The sequence below is a fragment of the Quercus suber genome, unplaced genomic scaffold (genome assembly GCF_002906115.3).
Source record: "Quercus suber isolate HL8 unplaced genomic scaffold, Cork oak 2.0 scaffold_615, whole genome shotgun sequence".
Taxonomy (NCBI): domain Eukaryota; kingdom Viridiplantae; phylum Streptophyta; class Magnoliopsida; order Fagales; family Fagaceae; genus Quercus; species Quercus suber.
Genome location: NW_027070058.1, coordinates 352,785 through 369,406, shown reverse-complemented (window position 1 = coordinate 369,406; position 16,622 = coordinate 352,785). Strand labels below are relative to the sequence as shown.

The 16,622-nt window shown below is 33.6% G+C and overlaps 3 protein-coding genes and 1 non-coding gene across 4 annotated transcripts; 2 read left to right on the top strand and 2 right to left on the bottom strand.

Annotated features, from left to right (window-relative positions):
• Nucleotides 1–821: 821 nt before the first annotated feature.
• Nucleotides 822–1,779, bottom strand: LOC112039639 (uncharacterized). Its single transcript, XM_024072539.2, has 3 exons — nucleotides 1,632–1,779; nucleotides 1,380–1,498; nucleotides 822–1,271 (listed from the first exon to the last, which is right to left on the bottom strand). The coding sequence occupies exons 1-3, from the start codon at nucleotides 1,777–1,779 to the stop codon at nucleotides 822–824; spliced, it is 717 nt and encodes a 238-aa protein (XP_023928307.2).
• A 45-nt stretch (nucleotides 1,780–1,824) lies between these two features.
• Nucleotides 1,825–3,503, bottom strand: LOC136064046 (uncharacterized). The gene is made up of 3 exons (XM_065765206.1): nucleotides 3,353–3,503; nucleotides 2,569–3,219; nucleotides 1,825–2,444 (listed from the first exon to the last, which is right to left on the bottom strand). The coding sequence occupies exons 1-3, from the start codon at nucleotides 3,501–3,503 to the stop codon at nucleotides 1,825–1,827; spliced, it is 1,422 nt and encodes a 473-aa protein (XP_065621278.1).
• A 5,792-nt stretch (nucleotides 3,504–9,295) lies between these two features.
• Nucleotides 9,296–11,485, top strand: LOC112019434 (uncharacterized). Its single transcript, XM_065765208.1, has 3 exons — nucleotides 9,296–10,431; nucleotides 10,627–10,799; nucleotides 11,192–11,485. Exons 1-3 carry the CDS (start codon nucleotides 9,805–9,807, stop codon nucleotides 11,337–11,339), a joined length of 948 nt encoding a protein of 315 aa, XP_065621280.1. The 5' UTR covers nucleotides 9,296–9,804; the 3' UTR covers nucleotides 11,340–11,485.
• Nucleotides 11,486–11,989: 504 nt separating this feature from the next.
• Nucleotides 11,990–13,165, top strand: LOC111983969 (uncharacterized). The gene is made up of 2 exons (XR_010625689.1): nucleotides 11,990–12,356; nucleotides 12,753–13,165. It is a non-coding gene; the product is annotated as an uncharacterized LOC111983969 (transcript).
• Nucleotides 13,166–16,622: the final 3,457 nt, after the last annotated feature.

Below are 16,622 nucleotides of genomic sequence, written 5' to 3'. Positions count from 1 at the left end.
TGCTAAAATCCCAACGGCATAACTCTACCAAGCATGCAATGATCCAATCCAAACCCGATCTACCAACCCGGATAGAATGATGATACCTACCCTGTTTTTCAGTAATGGAATAAGAATCCATACGACCTTCGTCAAAAGCCAAGAAGAAGGCCTTTATGTCAATGTGAAAAAAAAAAAAATGCAGATTTCCCCCATTCCTCATGTGAAGGTGAAGGCTTTGTTTGTGAAGAACGGGACGTGCTTGTGGGAGAAGGTTGCAACTTAGGAGGATTAAGGTTTAGAGGGGGTAAGAATGGTTGGGTTGGTGTGTGGTGGGGTATGTACTGACCAAACTGACTTGGCCAATAATAAGGTTGTTGGAAAGGGATTTGATGAGGAGGGAAGAAATAATGAAGGTTGAGGAAGCAATCAGTGTTGTTAAAAGCGCTGAGCGCACTTAAGCGCAAAGGCTTCCTGGAGCCTAGGCGCAAAGCACAAAGCGCAAGCGCGCGCCTGATCAATGTGAAGCGCACATTTAAAAAAAAAAAATTAAAAAAAAATTATTAACGTTCAATACAACAATCAAGTGATCAATTAATCATATAAATTACAATAAAACATTTTATATAATTTATATAACATTTATATAATTCTATTGTGCTTTACAAAATATATGCAACCATGATATTTGATGGCCATGATTACAAAACATGGTTGAATCAAAATAGAAGTATAGAACCAAAAAGGCAAAGGCTAAAAATTATTAGAATGTTAAGTAATGTTATCTTTGCCTAACAAAATATATTTGCCTAACAAAATCATTGCAAATATGCAATGAAATTCTAATCTACATAATCATCCTCATCCTCATCAAGCAAGAGACCATCATCATTTTCATCACAAGATTTGTAGCCCTTATCATTTTCCGCATCATCTTCATCTCCATCATGAGGAGCATGTTGTGAACTAGAACTTGAACTTGTAGCTTGTCCTAATGGTCCCATTCTTGATCTGAAGTTGAATCTTTCTTCTTCAACTCCAAAAGCTCTAGCAACATTGCCCCATGTCAAAATATCATCATTAAACACAGGATCATCTTCAGCAAATTCTTCTACTTCATCTTCTTCTACTCTTCCAATCAACCACTCATTGCTATCATCTACATCTTTCAAGGAGATTGGATCAATTGTGTCACGCAAATTATATCTCCGCTTCAAGGCTCTATTGTACTTAATATATACCAAATCATTCATCCGGGATTGTGCTAACCTATTTCTTTTCTTGCTATGCACCTACACAATCCATATAGCCATATATTAATATGCATAGATGATGATATTATGATAATTAAATCATGAAATAAATTTCACAATTAAGTCCCTAACTTTTTAGTCACTCACATGTTCAAACATACTCCAATTCTGTTCGCACCCTGATGAACTACAAGTTAGGCTAAGAACTTTTACAGCAAATTGCTGTAAACTTGGAGTTGAGGCTCCATAAGCAGACCACCAATCAGCTGTTAAGGAAAATAAAAAATGGTCTTAAGTCTTAACCCTAACTCAAACTTTATAAGAACTAAATAATTTTTCCATTTAATAAAATGGGCAAACTAATAAGTAACAGCTAACAAAAGCTAACAAAGCAAATACCTGGTGCTTTTTTCTTTCTCTGCCTCTTAGCCATTTCCAACCCAAAGAGGCCCTTCTCTCTCTTATATGATGTCAACTCTTCAAGAATCTTATCTTGTTGATTAATGTTTGGAACCAACCTTTGTATGCATTTGTATAAGCCAGCCATCACCTTTTCATCTCGCTCAATTGCAGAGCGATTATCATAAAAAAATTATGGATTAAAGAAATAGCCAGCCGCATGCAAAGGCCGGTGGAGTTGACAATCCCACCTTCGATCTATTATTTCAAAGATTTCTTTGTATCTTTCTTCCCTTCCATTAAAAGATTTTTCAATTGCTTCTTTAGCTCGATCCATAGCCTCATAAATGTATCCCATAGCCGGCCTTTTCTCCCCATCAACCAATCTAAGCACACGAACAATAGGACTTGACACTTTAAGGCTATAGACAACAGTGTTCCAAAATGTAGGCATTAGAACTGTTTGAGCCACCCTTTTTTTTGTTAGCTCCTTTGCCCACTTGCTACGAGTCCAATCTTTTGAAGTAAACATCTTTCTCACGTTTTCCTTTTGCTTATGTATACTTGATAATGTGAGAAAGGATGTAGCAAATCGAGTTTTAGCGGGCCTAAGCAAGTTCATTTGCCCTGTAAATTGTCTCATCATGTTTATGAGACCAGTACGATTATATATATACTCAGTAAGCTCAATTGCCCTTTTTATTGTTCTCATGATTGTAGGAAGCTTTGCAATGTCTTCCAACATCAAATCCAAACAATGGGCAGCATATGGGGTCCAATACAAATGAGATCTTTTTGCCTCCAATAATCGTCCTAATAATGTAAAAATATAAGTATGACAATTAGTAACAATTAAGAAAAAAATAAAAATAAAATATGAATACTATTTCCTAATTTCATGAGATTAAAATATATAGTTCTATATATAACGTCTTACTTGCCATCACATAACTTGAGTCATTATTAGTTATAATTTGTACAACTTTGTCTTCTCCAATTTTTTCCACCATACTATAAAGTAGTTGAAACATCCTTTCTGCGGTCTTCATATATGAAGACGCTTTAATAGACTCGATAAACATGCTTCCCTTAGAGCAATTCACCAAAAAATTTATTAAAGACCTATGACTTTTATCTTTCCATCCATTAGCAATAATGGAACATCTAGTTTTTGCCCATTCTTCTTTATGGGTCTTCATTATATCATTGGTGTGGACCACTTCCTTTTTCAATAAAGGAATTCTCACTTCATGGTAACTTGGGAGCTTCATACCAATTTCATATCGTCCAATGGATTGAACTGCAGCATTGAAACTATCATAATTAACTGCATTGAATGAAATTGCTGCTTCATACATCCACCTTGCTATATCAACATAAGCCTTTTCTCTTAACTCTTTCTTGTAAGCATCATTAATTGTTGTTTGGACCCCCTTTCCACTCTTTTCCATTTGTGCTAATTTAGGAGGACGGACAAATGCATCCATAGAACTTACATGCCTTGGTTTCTTTTTACTAGTGCCACTGCCACCTACATTTTGCACTCGTTTGCCATGAGCATCAACTTCAGCAACCTCATCCTCCTCTTCTTCATCAAAAGCCACATCATCAAATTAAACCGTCAAATTTACTTGCTCTTTTTCTGTTTTTTTTCTTAGCATAAATAACTTCTTCCTTCACATGTTCAGGGCACTTTTGACAGCCAAAAATAGCTCTATAACCTCCAACCAAGTGTTGCTTAAGTCTATAAGCCCCTCCTTTTGCAACTTTCTCACAGAAATTGCAAGTTAAATCATTTTTATTGTTTTGATTAGCTAAATACGCATACTTCCATGCAATATCTTTTCTTGAATTTGAATCTCTAGTAGCCATAATGCATTAATGCCCTATAACTAATTACTAACGTTAGTTAATAATTTAATCACTTAATAAATTTAAGAAAAATTCAATATGAGTCTAAGTGCTATGTTGACATCTATTAAAGTATCTAAAGTTACTAAACAATTAAAACATATAAATAATTTCATACATTCATACATGTTTTTTTTTTTTTTTTTTTTTTTTTTTTTAAAAAAAAAAAAAAAAAAAAAGGAAGAAAAAGAAACAGAGGAGCTGTGTGACTGGGTCGTGGGTTTCAAAATGAGGATATAGAGAGAACGGAATAGGTTTAAGAAAAGGAAAAAAAAAGAAAAAAGAAAAAAAGAAGAAACAGAGGAGCTGTGTGACTGTGTTGTGGGTTTCAGAATGAGGGGAAAAAAGAGAGAGAGAAAGAGGAAGAGAAGAAGATTGAGGACTGGATTTCAAAAAGAGTAAAAAAAGAAAGGTTTAAAAAGGAAGAATATAAGAGAGAGAGAGAGAGAGAGAGAGAGAGACGTACCTGATACCTTTGAATCTTTGAGCTTACCGACAGAGCACTGTGATTGGCAGGGAGCAGTGGGGTTGTGAGTGTCTGATTTGTTTGTTTGTTTGTGTTTGTTTTTGTGTGTGTGGCTGGGGTTAAAAGTTAAAAGATATCTAAAGAGAAAGTTTAGGTGTATGGTAGCACACCATGCTACTAGTTTATTACATTAGATCAATGACTTATATCAAATATATTTAGATCTAATGGCTAAAAATCAAATTAGGATTTTTTTAAAAAAATATACAAAAAGCTCAAAAAAGTGTGCTTTGCGCTTAATAAAAAAGCGCAAAAAAATGCACTTTTGTAAGGGGGCTTCACTTTAGAGGAAAAAAGCCCCATGGGCTGTGCGCTTAAGTGCGTTTAAAGTGCGCTTTTAACAACATTGGAAGCAATTTGGATTAATGAAAGGTGGATTGGCTTGTGCATGGAGAAATGGTGGTGGGGGTTGTTGTGGTTTAGAGGGGGGTGGGGTGGAGGGGGGAGGGTAGGAACACTCATTGGCAGTTCATTCAAAGCCCTAAAGTTCTAAGAGGCCCCTGTGATTAGTAAAGATTAATTAAAACTAAAGGTTACATTTAGTTACCAACAATGAGTTTCCAACTGAAATCCATGAGTCCCCAATTGTCAAACTGGCTATCTGCGTCCTCCTTGCATATCCAGGCCCTCCGTAAATCTTTATGCAATACAAGCTAAAACCTGAGCTTTTTCTTCAACATATGTATTCTTCAATACCAACCTTTTATAGATGAAAGATTGAAACTACCAATACTAATCTTTCACAGGCCAAACTATTTTGAGTAAAAATATCATTCTCATGTTTTCAAGAATGTCTTAGAACAATTGTATTGCCATAGGGTGTAGGGATTAGATTTTTTAGAGTTCTTACAATAGTTTCACCATGGAGTTATTAAAATTTTATCTATCAACTTTGAAATAAGTGGTTTAGAGTTTTTCATATGATAAATAATTAAATAGATACTAACACGATAATAATCAAGAATTTTCAAATATTGATGAATTCGGAAAATATAATGCACCCATTTTCAAAATGAATGGATAGGAGTTACCCAAAGAACTTAAAAAGATTTTAATCTAGGGTGTTGTATTTAATCAGCCTCAAGGTTGCAGCCTTGTCATTTTAGGATTGAGATGAAGAGACTTGGACAAAATGTAGAGCCAGGATAAAAATCAAGAAAACATCCAATGCTTATTCAATTTGAATAATCAGTATATTATAGAAAGCCTAGACAGTAAATTCCTATATTCTGAACTACAAATGCAATATGAACAAACTTGGATAGAACCAGTAACTCATAAAAAGATATTCGAACACTGATTATTGACCGAGGCCTGGGGAGATATGCCTCCATTGAGTTGTACTATGCCCAGAATATGGCTTAGGTTTAGGAAGATGACAGCAAAATACTAACAAACTCCTTGCTTGTCTATTAATGTCTCTCATGCTTTGTATTTCAGCAGAGGTAGGATGCAAAACAAGCCTAATAATTAAAAGAGCATGTTAATGAAAAGGTGATCCAAATAAAAACTTAAACCAAAAACGTAAAAGATAGGTTTTTTTTTTTTTTTTTTTTTTAAGAGAGTCTAATCTATGTCATTTGCTCTTGTCATCCTAATCCTTCAACACTTTAGAACTCGAGGTCGAGTTTTCTCCAACCAGAGGAGAATGATGAGGGAGACACAAGAAGATTATTATTTAGTATTATTTATGTTTGCAAGCCCATTGTATTTTTATGTTTTAGGTCCTATTAGTTTATTGGGCTTTTAGTTATTGGGCTTTTAGTATTTTAATTTAAAAGTAAGGTTATTTTTGTAATAAGGCAATTAGAGTTTCCTAGCCAATTAGAACTAGGGTTTAGCAATCCTATATAAACAACCTATTGTACTCCTTGAGAAGATGGTTGATATTTTGATGAATGAAAACAATGGCCGTTTGGTCTTTCTTTGGTCTGGTGCTGACTCTAGGTCTACCCTAGGTGCTGACTCCTAGTGGTTTCTCTGCTTGGTGCTGACTCCAAGCAAGGCCTAGGTGCTGACTCCTAGGTCATATCCCTTTATTTTTCTATTGTTTAGTTTTCGTTCTGGTTGTCCTGCGTCAGTATGCCTCCATCGAGTTGTACTATGCCCAGAATATGGCTTAGGTTTAGGAAGATGACAGCAAAATACTAACAAACTCCTTGCTTGTCTATTAATGTCTCTCATGCTTTGTATTTCAGCAGAGGTAGGATGTAAAACAAGCCTAATAATTAAAAGAGCATGTTAATGAAAAGGTGACCCAAATAAAAACTTAAACTAAAAACATAAAAGATAGGTTTTTTTATTTTATTTTTCTAAAAGAGAGTCTAACCTATGATATTTGCTCATGATGATTGTTTTTTATCATCAAACTAAGATACTTAATTGGTTTTTGGTCTAAGCAGGGATTGAGCCTCAGATCTTTTATTTGATGAGAAGAGACTTTACTAGTTAAGCTTATTGGATCCTACACATAAAAGTTAGCTAGTAAGATAGCTAGTAGAGGAAAATAGGTGGATTTATCCAACGTAAGATAGCCAGAGGATTGCAACTAAACCATATAGCTATTATAATATGGATTTGATTTTGAGGAACAAAAACAAGGGAAACAAAAAGAAAGATTGGAAAGCAGAATACATAATTGGAGCAGATCAGCTCGTATGTGACATAGTGCATTTCTTGGGTTGGGTTTTCAGTTTTCATTGAACAGAACATGCTAGAGCCACAACTTGTCATTTTCTTTTGGATAATTTTGCCCACCTGGAAAGTCAGTATGTGCTTGTTGGAGCTGGTTGATTAATGTAAAGAGACAAACAGACACTTGTAGACGCTAGACAGACCCACAAACCCATAGAAAGAAAATGGTTAGGCATGCACCATCTCATCTGTTTGTAATTTGGTGTTTCATGTATCCTACGTACCCTATTGGCAATTTGTTCATTAGCCATGCTAGGTTACTTTCAAGATTACACCAAACCAAACCTACTTATAGGAGCTTGTCTGGTATTGACCTCTTCTTGTTTTTAGTAAATACGATGGAAATTAACTTAAGGTATCAAATTCATAGTGATTGTTTTTTATCATCAGGTCAAGACATCAAAATAGAATTTGAACTCCAAATTATTTATTCAACGACAAAATACTCTACCAGTTAAGCTACCCTGTCGTGTTTCTTTTTTAAAGTAATTAATTAAAAGAAAGAGGTATAGATGAAATCCATCAGGCTTTATCTCTTAAGCCTACTTTAAAATATTCAAGCTACTTGTTAGGCATAGTTTTGTATGTTGTATCAGTTTGTATGAGGGGTTGTATGATGGTTGTATGGTAGTAACTGGATAGTGTAGTGTGTTAATAGTATAAGTGCCTAAGTATCCATATGAGGCTTGCATATCAGTGTTGTAGGGTATACTGGTTGGTTAGTTACTGTGGTTAGTGACTGTGCAAGGGCAGTTAGAGTTAGTTAGAGACTAGTGGGTTGGTGACAACTGTGAGGTGTGTTTAAGAGACCAATGAGTTGTACAATGGGTAATCAAGCAAAGTGTAATCCTGAATTCAATCTTTTCCTTTTATCTTTCTGTTTTCCTTTCTCTAATTCTTGGAGGCCTAGCTGACCTCGAATCCAGCTATACAATCAAGCCATTGAATTCAATTCTAACAATTGGTATCAGAGCATCGTTCTTGCGTTGCCATGACTGAGACATGAGTTGCTGCCATGATGTATTAATTTTTAGACAAAGTTTGGTAACAAACTTTGTTTTTAGCAAATCCATCGTTAGATTACATTTTCTTCTTATATCATTTAAATTATAGCTAATTTTATAGCCAAATTTTGTCCTTAATTTTAAAAATATGACAATAACATGCTCTTTTAATAATTTTGTCATATGATAAATATAAAAGTAATATTATTTTTATTTATTATATTATGAATCAGTCATTATTATATCAATTTATTTTATTTTTAATATAATTGATTGTTTTCTTTTTCATATATATGGTTACAACTTTCTCAACTTTGGCGTTTAGAACAGTGTTGGCGGTGGTGTTTCCTCCGTTGCTTTTATACATTGAAGACGACATAGCATGAATATCCCTTATCTGTATATCCTAAAATCATCATGGGCTGATCGATGACTCATCCAATGCCCATCACCAATCCAAAACTAATTTTTTAAAAGATAAAATAAAATGATAATAATCCAAAACCAATTGACAAAAAATAGGAATAACATTAGTAATATAAGAAAACTCACCATTTTTTGCATAATAAAAAATTGTGAATGGTAGAGATATAGATTCCCAACTTCTTCATGTCGACAAGTCGTGGGTCATGCCAGCAAGTCGTGGATTGTGGGTTCTGCTGTGGTGTTAGTATAATTTGATAATAAAAAATTGAGTAATGTTAAGGATATATAAAATTTCACAACTTTTATCACAATTTGTCACATAGTGATTTGTGAGTAATGAAAGTGTGGACTTATCATTTGATCTCTACTATTCACACAACTCGAGGCAAGTTGTGAGTTGTGAATAGTAGAGTTATAAACTCACGTAGATCCACAACCTTGTCATGCCGGCAAGTCATGGGTTGTGGGTTTTATTATGGTGTTAGTATTATTTGATAAAAAAATTGAGCAATGTTAAGGACATAAAGTCCTACAATTTTTATCACAGCTCGCGATTTGTAAATGGTGAAAATGTGGACATATGATGTGATCTCTACTGTTCACCCCTCAGGAGAGTTGTGAGTTGTGAGAGTTAAAAGGCTTGTTTGGTACATATGTTTAAACACGTGTTTTCAGTTTTTAAATAATATTACATGTATTTTTACATATTTTTTTACTCACATATATTTTAAAAAAAACTAAAAATTATTATTTAAACGCACGTACCGAATGAGCCCAAAATTTTTCAAAAAAAAAAAAAAAAAAAAAGACAAAGGGTCGGCGAATGGTGATGGGGTCACAATTTCACGTGACATCTTGAACGTGTCGATACCAAAGAGATGGTAAAGCTACGCGTACTACGTACTGTCCTTGGACTCATCCGTGGGCCTAGACTGTGCGGACAACACATACTAATCCACATGCAATGGTCTGTCTAATTTGTCCTTACTAATTGTTCGGCCCAGATTCATTCATCATGACCACTTTCTTCACACTTTCTATAAGATCATCAAGATGCCACTTCCAAGTCTCAACCCACTTTGACAAGTTTTTCCTTCTAATAACAAGTTTTTTCACTCTACTTTTCACTCAAAACAGTTTTTCCCTGTTCTTCCGGCTTGGCATCAAAAGCCATTTTTCTTTATATTCCAGGCTTCATCATGCACTTCATTTTCATTTAGAGTAATATACTAATTTATAGATATGAGTATGACAAATTTTACTTCCCTAAACCACATAAAAATACAAATATGTATTTGCTAGGTTGTTGTAATCTACCTATCCTACTCTTTAGTACATCACTCCTAAATATTTTATTGTAGTTTTAACATTTTTCTTTCAACTACCACCTCTTTGTCTGCTACTTCTCAACAGCCTTTTTTACTCACTCTCACTCTTAACTCTTTTTTTTTTTTTCAAAAGCCCTTTTCCTCAGCTTTTTTTTTAATCCTTTTCCTGCCTACACAACCTTTCCTTTTTTTCTCTCTTCCATCTCTTTTATAAGCTTTTTTATTTTTTCTCTTCTAATAAGTTCCAACTAAACGGTGCCATACCCTCTCTGAAATCAAACACCATGCTTTTGAGAAGCTCCTCAACACCAATCTTGAACTCATGGCTGCCTCACTCGAAGGACTCATCATCCCCAGAGTCTGACCTAGTTCTCCAGCTTCGAAGAACCAGATCAGTTTCCTTCACAACTGCATCATCATCTTTTCATTCTCTCACTGATGTTTCTACAAAGAAGCTGACCCGAGCCTCATCAGAATCAGACATCCTAACCCCACCAAAGCCCAAAAAGAAGAACCCCATATCTCACAACCTTAAAAAACAACCAAAACTCACAGTCAAAGAAAGTGATGAGATGGAACAAGAGCTAAAACCCAATTCAATATCATCCTCATCTGCTTCAATTCAGAGACTTTTTTCAAGTTCTGGGTTGGGTGAGAGTGGTTCTCCTACGGGGAAAAAAGATAGTATTTTGCAGACTCTGGTTGTGGGTGGTGGAGTTGGGAGCAATGGTGGTAGGATTTGTGGTGGTGGGGGTGGTGGTGGTGGTGATGGAGGTGATGTTGGTGGTTCAGGGTTTTTTGAAAGTAATAATCATGGTAGTGATAGCACCGATGCTTACTACCAAAATATGATTGAAGCAAACCCTGGCAATGCACTTTTGCTTGGAAACTACGCAAAATTCTTGAAAGAGGTATAAAAAAGAGCTTCTTTGCAAGTTTTTATTTTATTTTATTTTTTTAGAATTTAAGTTCATGACTACTTTCTTTGATTGGTTGCTATAAAAATTTAGGAATGATAAAAGAAATGATCATGTAACTCACTGAGACCAATATATAAAGTAAAAATTTTGTTTGGAATTTAATTATTTCTTTTAACATGTGAATAGGTTCGTGGAGATTTTGGAAAAGCAGAGGAGTATTGTGGAAGAGCAATTCTGGCTAACCCAAGTGATGGAAATGTCTTGTCTCTTTATGCTGATTTGATATGGCAAACAAAGAAGGATGCTGATCTAGCTGAGATTTATTTTGATCAAGCTGTTAAAACTGCCCCAGACGATTGGTAAAGAAGGCCTCAACTTATCTTGCTTAGATTTTGGCAGTAGTAGATTTTGATACTTATTTTGTGAGTGGATTAATATATAATTCCTTGTATGAGTGAAAATTGAAGCTTTTTGTTTGAGCAAATTGTTAGATCTTGCCTGAAGTTTGAAAAAATTGAAAGCTCTTGATGAATTTGTTTTAGAAGTTGAATCCAAAGCTTTGATAAAGTTCTACAGTTTATGTATTGAACTATTTTGAACTAATATCAACTTTTTCATGGATTTTTTTTCCAAGTGGGCTCTCCAATAATTTGAGTACTGAGGAGATTTTTTTTGGTGGCCTGTACTTTTCTAGTTGACCTTTGATAGTTGGTGCACAAATTTGACATCTAAACTTCTTTACTGTTTGCAGTTATGTCTTAGCTTCATATGCTCGGTTTCTTTGGGATGCTGAGGAGGAAGAGGAGGATGAAGAGAATCAACATGCATTGCGTACTTCTCATGATTTAATGGACTCGCAAGCATTCCAAACTTATTTACAAGGCTATTCACGCTCTTAAAATAAATTGCTGAAATGCCCTTTTATGTTCTTCAATCCACAACTCCGATTTATTCTCCAAGAAAAAGTACATATAAACTTGGTCCATAAGTTGAGCTAGGTTTTTTATTTATTTATATATATTAGATGTGAAAGGACGGTTTGTCATATGACTGTTCTAAGTTATAACCTAAAAAATGTAAATATTAGTACATGCTACATATTGTGCATATACATTTTTTGCACTGAAATCATGACTACTTAATTGTTTTTGAAATAATCGTGATTTCAGTGCAAAAAATGTGTATGCTTTTATTTTGAAATAATCGTGATTTCAGTGCAAAAAATGTGTATGCATATATACCTTTGATATAGAGAAAGACATGCATCTAAAGTAAGGCCATTAATGGATGGGAATCTGACTACAATGTAGTACTATAATGGCGTATAAAATATAAACTTTTATGGGAAATGCTAATAAATGTCTTTAGTGTATTGGTTAATAATCCATTTAAAGAAAGTTTTTATGGAAAAAAAAAAAAAATCTAATGTTTTGACAATTTTTTTTCCTTTTCCATAAAAGTAGTGTCAAAATTTTCCTAAAATGGATTGTTAACCAATACTCTAAGGGCACTTATTAGCATGACCCAACTTTAATAAAGATGGTTTTTTTTTTTTTTTTTTTTTTTTTTTTTTTTTTTTTTTTTTTTTTTTTTTAAAGAATTTAAGTTCTTGACTACTTTCTTTGATTGGTTGCTACAAAAATTTAGGAATGATAAAAGAAATGATCATGTAACTCACTGAGACCAATATATAAAGTAAAATTTTTGGTTGGAATTTAATTATTTCTTTTAACATGTGAATAGGTTCGTGGAGATTTTGGAAAAGCAGAGGAGTATTGTGGAAGAGCAATTCTGGCTAACCCAAGTGATGGAAATGTCTTGTCTCTTTATGCTGATTTGATATGGCAAACAAAGAAGGATGCTGATCGAGCTGAGATTTATTTTGATCAAGCTGTTAAGACTGCCCCAGACGATTGGTAAAGAAGGCCTCAACTTATCTTGCTTAGATTTTGGCAGAAGTAGATTTTGATGCTTATATTGTGAGTGGATTAATATATAATTCCTTGTCTGAGTGAAAATTGAAGCTTTTTGTTTGAGCAAATTGTTAGATCTTGCCTGAAGTTTGAAAAAATTGAAAGCTCTTGATGAATTTGTTTTAGAAGTTGAATCCAAAGCTTTGATAAAGTTCTACAGTTTATGTATTGAACTATTTTGAACTAATATCAACTTTTTCATGGATTTTTTGTCCAAGTGGGCTCTCCAATAATTTGGGTACTGAGGAGATTTTATTTTTTTGGTGGCCTGTACTTTTCTAGTTGACCTTTGATAGTTGGTGCACAAATTTGACATCTAAACTTCTTTAATGTTTGCAGTTATGTCTTAGCTTCATATGCTCGGTTTCTTTGGGATGCTGAGGAGGAAGAGGAGGATGAAGAGAATCAACATGGAACTGAGCACAGTTATCCACCACATATATTCCTAGGAGCTTCTCACCATTCTCCTTTAACTGCAGCTTCTTAATCTTAGCTCTTCAACTTTCTCTCTGTCTGCATCTTGCAATATAAAATATTAGCTCGAGGTCATGTAACATATTAGCCAAGAAATAAATAGCATTACCCCTTTTTTGTAATTTTTGGGTAAGTAGTGAACTTTCCTACTACAACTTTCTTTATTATCTCCTGTTTCTTGTCATCTATATAGTGTCACAACGTACTGTTGTAAATAGAATAAGGCTAGTGTTAACGGACACCTTAAACAACCCATATATTGGCTACTTTTCAGATTATTTGGCAGCTTTTGTTTGGCAATTTTTTTTTATCTCTTTTGGTATTTTTTATTTTTTATTTTTTATTTTAAGTGAGGCCAAAAACGGAAATCTCAACAAGCACGGCACGCTTGGTAACATTTCTTTCGGAGGCACTTTAGTCTGTCTTCTAGTTCAATGCCTATCTAGTGTCACAAGCTTGACAACTCTACTATGTGGCTGAGAAGTGGAAAAAAAAAAATCGTGTAAAAGTGACAAATATTTTGTCACAGTGCCGGAGAGTTGTACTAAAAATCATGACTAGATAACAACTCGATTTTTTTTTTTTTTTTTTTGAGAATACTAAGAGCCTGTTTGATACATGTGTTTAAACACATGCTTTTAGTTTTTAAATAACATTAAACGTATTTTTATACACTTTTTTATCCACACGTATTTTTTAAAAATACAAATAACATTATTAGAACAACGTTACCAAACGGCTACTAAGTATTTTTTAACACACACACACAAGGAGAGATGAGAGAAGGTTTTAGATAACAACTCGAATCTAATATGCCATGGTGAGGAATACAAATTCTCTATTCCATTTTATATTCTACCAATTACAATATGTATTCATTTGACTTTACTTAAAAAATAACCAAAATTTAATAAGGAAAAAAAAAATCAATTACATGACAAGTTGTGATTGATTTGGTGAAATATAAAGTGGGGGAGAAGATTTGTATTCGGTGAGTGAGACCATGTGATTATTTATATTGGGTAGCCTATGACAAAATTGCTTAAGTGTCTCCTCTGCTCCACATAAAACTCATTTCATTTCCTCTAAATGGATTCTTTTAGCATGTTCCAAGACAAAATACATTATACAAAAGATTATAGACATAAAAAATTTCACATCTCAACACGGATTGTTAGTGGTAAGTAAAAAAGTAGTATTTGCAATAAGTTCAGATAAGAATCAGTAAAAACTTATCAATTTAATTGTTGTAAAATTTTTGTATATATAGCATTACTCTGATATGTTGATGTCTATGACTGTTTTTCAACTTGTTGAAATCTCCCAGTGAGTCCAAATCATTCTAAGAAATGGTCCTAGGTATTTTTCGTTCTAATTCTCTTGTGGAAAAAGTCTCTCCAAACTAGTTTGAAAATAAACCCTTCAAAGTCCTCCTATATATGTTTATTAGATGTAAATTTTGAAAATCTAACTATTGGATTGCATGTCCTTATTTTATCCCCCGTGCTTGTGAAATTTCACGAAGATCAAAGAACAATAACTATACCATTATTCAAATGTTTAAATTTCAAATTTTTTTGATCTTAAATTATGCATAAAAAATAAGTTTATGGATCGAATAGTAAATAATATCTAATTTAAACTAAATTTGACATGCATGTTAAGAATATAAAAAACATGCAATTCAATAGTTAAATTTTCAAAATTACATCTAATAAAAAAAAATATTAGGAGTTTGAAGGGTTTCGGGGAGAGAAGCCTTTTCCTTTTTGTCTTTTTCAGAAAATAAATTTATGTAATACATTTTAACATTGGCAGCCAAAGAGGCAAACTTCCCAAAAATATCTTCAATGAATCAAACATGAAATTGAAATTAGGGGTGTGCAGCGAACCTGCGAACCGGCCAAAACCAACCTGATCCAACTCAACCTGCAAGGTTGGGTCAGTTTTTAAGGATTGGTGAGTTGGGTTGGATTATAATTTTTTTTTTTTTAACAATGGGTTGGGTTAGGTTCGGGTCATTAGATTCATAAATCCATCTAACCCGACCCACCTATATTTAATATATATTTAAAAATTTAAAATATATATTATATAATTTTTTTTATGTACTTTTTTGCCCCTTTTCCTAAATAAAACTCAAACTATAAGTTCTCTTCATATAGTTTTTGTTTATTTAGTGTTATGCTCATGATTATTTGGATATAAATTTGCTCTTATTGGTGTTGTTATAATGTTCAATTTAATAATAATACTAGTAATTAAAATAATAATAAAAAACTATCCAATCCATGGGTCTAACCCGACCCAAACCGATTCACCCAACCCAATCCAACCTATACACTCCCCTAATTGAAATATCTAATAAGGTAGGGGAAGTGGGTTTCCATTAAGGTCTCTATACAGTCTCCCTCTCTCAATATGTATTATGTGCACACTAGATATTCTTTCCTCTTGGCCAAATATTGTGCATAATTACCCTTTGAATCATCGTATGGGTAATGGGTCACCTAAACCATTTCCGTTTCTCTCTTCTGTCGCAATAAAGCTGATATAATGCTTCATATTGTTTAATCTTTCTGTGTTGTTGGATTTATGATTTTTTTTTTTGAGAAATAATTATAATATGCTGCTAACCCTGCAGCTCAAATTATTTTTGGCGAAAATGCACTTTTGGTCCCTATATTTTGGGTCAATTTCTATTTTGGTCCCAGTTTTGATTTCTTTGCAAATTTCATCCCCAAAATTTGAAAATCGTTTTTAAAATCGTCCTTCCCGTCAACCAACAGACGGAACCCTCCTACGTGGCAGACGGAGTGCTCTGCTTGCTGACATGGCGCTGACGTGACCATTAAAATATTATTAAAAATGATTATTTGGCGCTTTTAAATGCCATGTCAGCATTTAAATTAATAAAAAAAGCCACGTCAGAGTATTTAAACAAAAAATAAATTAAATTTAAAAAAAAAACCTTAAATCTAATTTAAAATTTTTTTTTTTCCTAAGAACATGTTCTTCATGTTCTTCCCATTCTTCCCAAATCCAAGAAACAAACCGAGCAACCAAATCCAATCTCCATCAATGCCAGGAAAATAAGAAATAAATCCAACAAACCAACAAACCAACCAATCTCCAGCAAACCCATAAACTCATAAACCCATAAACTCATGAATTTCACATTCAAATTATCAAATTCCTATTCCAAATTCATCTTGATCATGAACACACAAGAACAACAAACCCAGAACATTCAATCCCAAGGACAAAAGAATAGAAACCCAAAATATTCCAAAATTTGTACACAAATTCTTCCACAAAAATCAATTGTACACAAACACCAACCCAGATCTGAATGGTTTTTTCCTTTTTTCTTTCCTTTCCAACAAACCAACCAATCTCCAGCAAACCCATAAACTCATAAACCCATAAACTCATGAATTTCACATTCAAATTATCAAATTCCTATTCCAAATTCATCTTGATCATGAACACACAAGAACAACAAACCCAGAACATTCAATCCCAAGGACAAAAGAATAGAAACCCAAAATATTCCAAAATTTGTACACAAATTCTTCCACAAAAATCAATTGTACACAAACACCAACCCAGATCTGAATGGTTTTTTCCTTTTTTCTTTCCTTTTTTATGTTCTTATCAGGAGCAAATCTGGGTCAGGAGCAGATTTGGGTTTGGAGCTTGCTGTCTCCAGCCATGGGTGTCTGGGTATGGAGC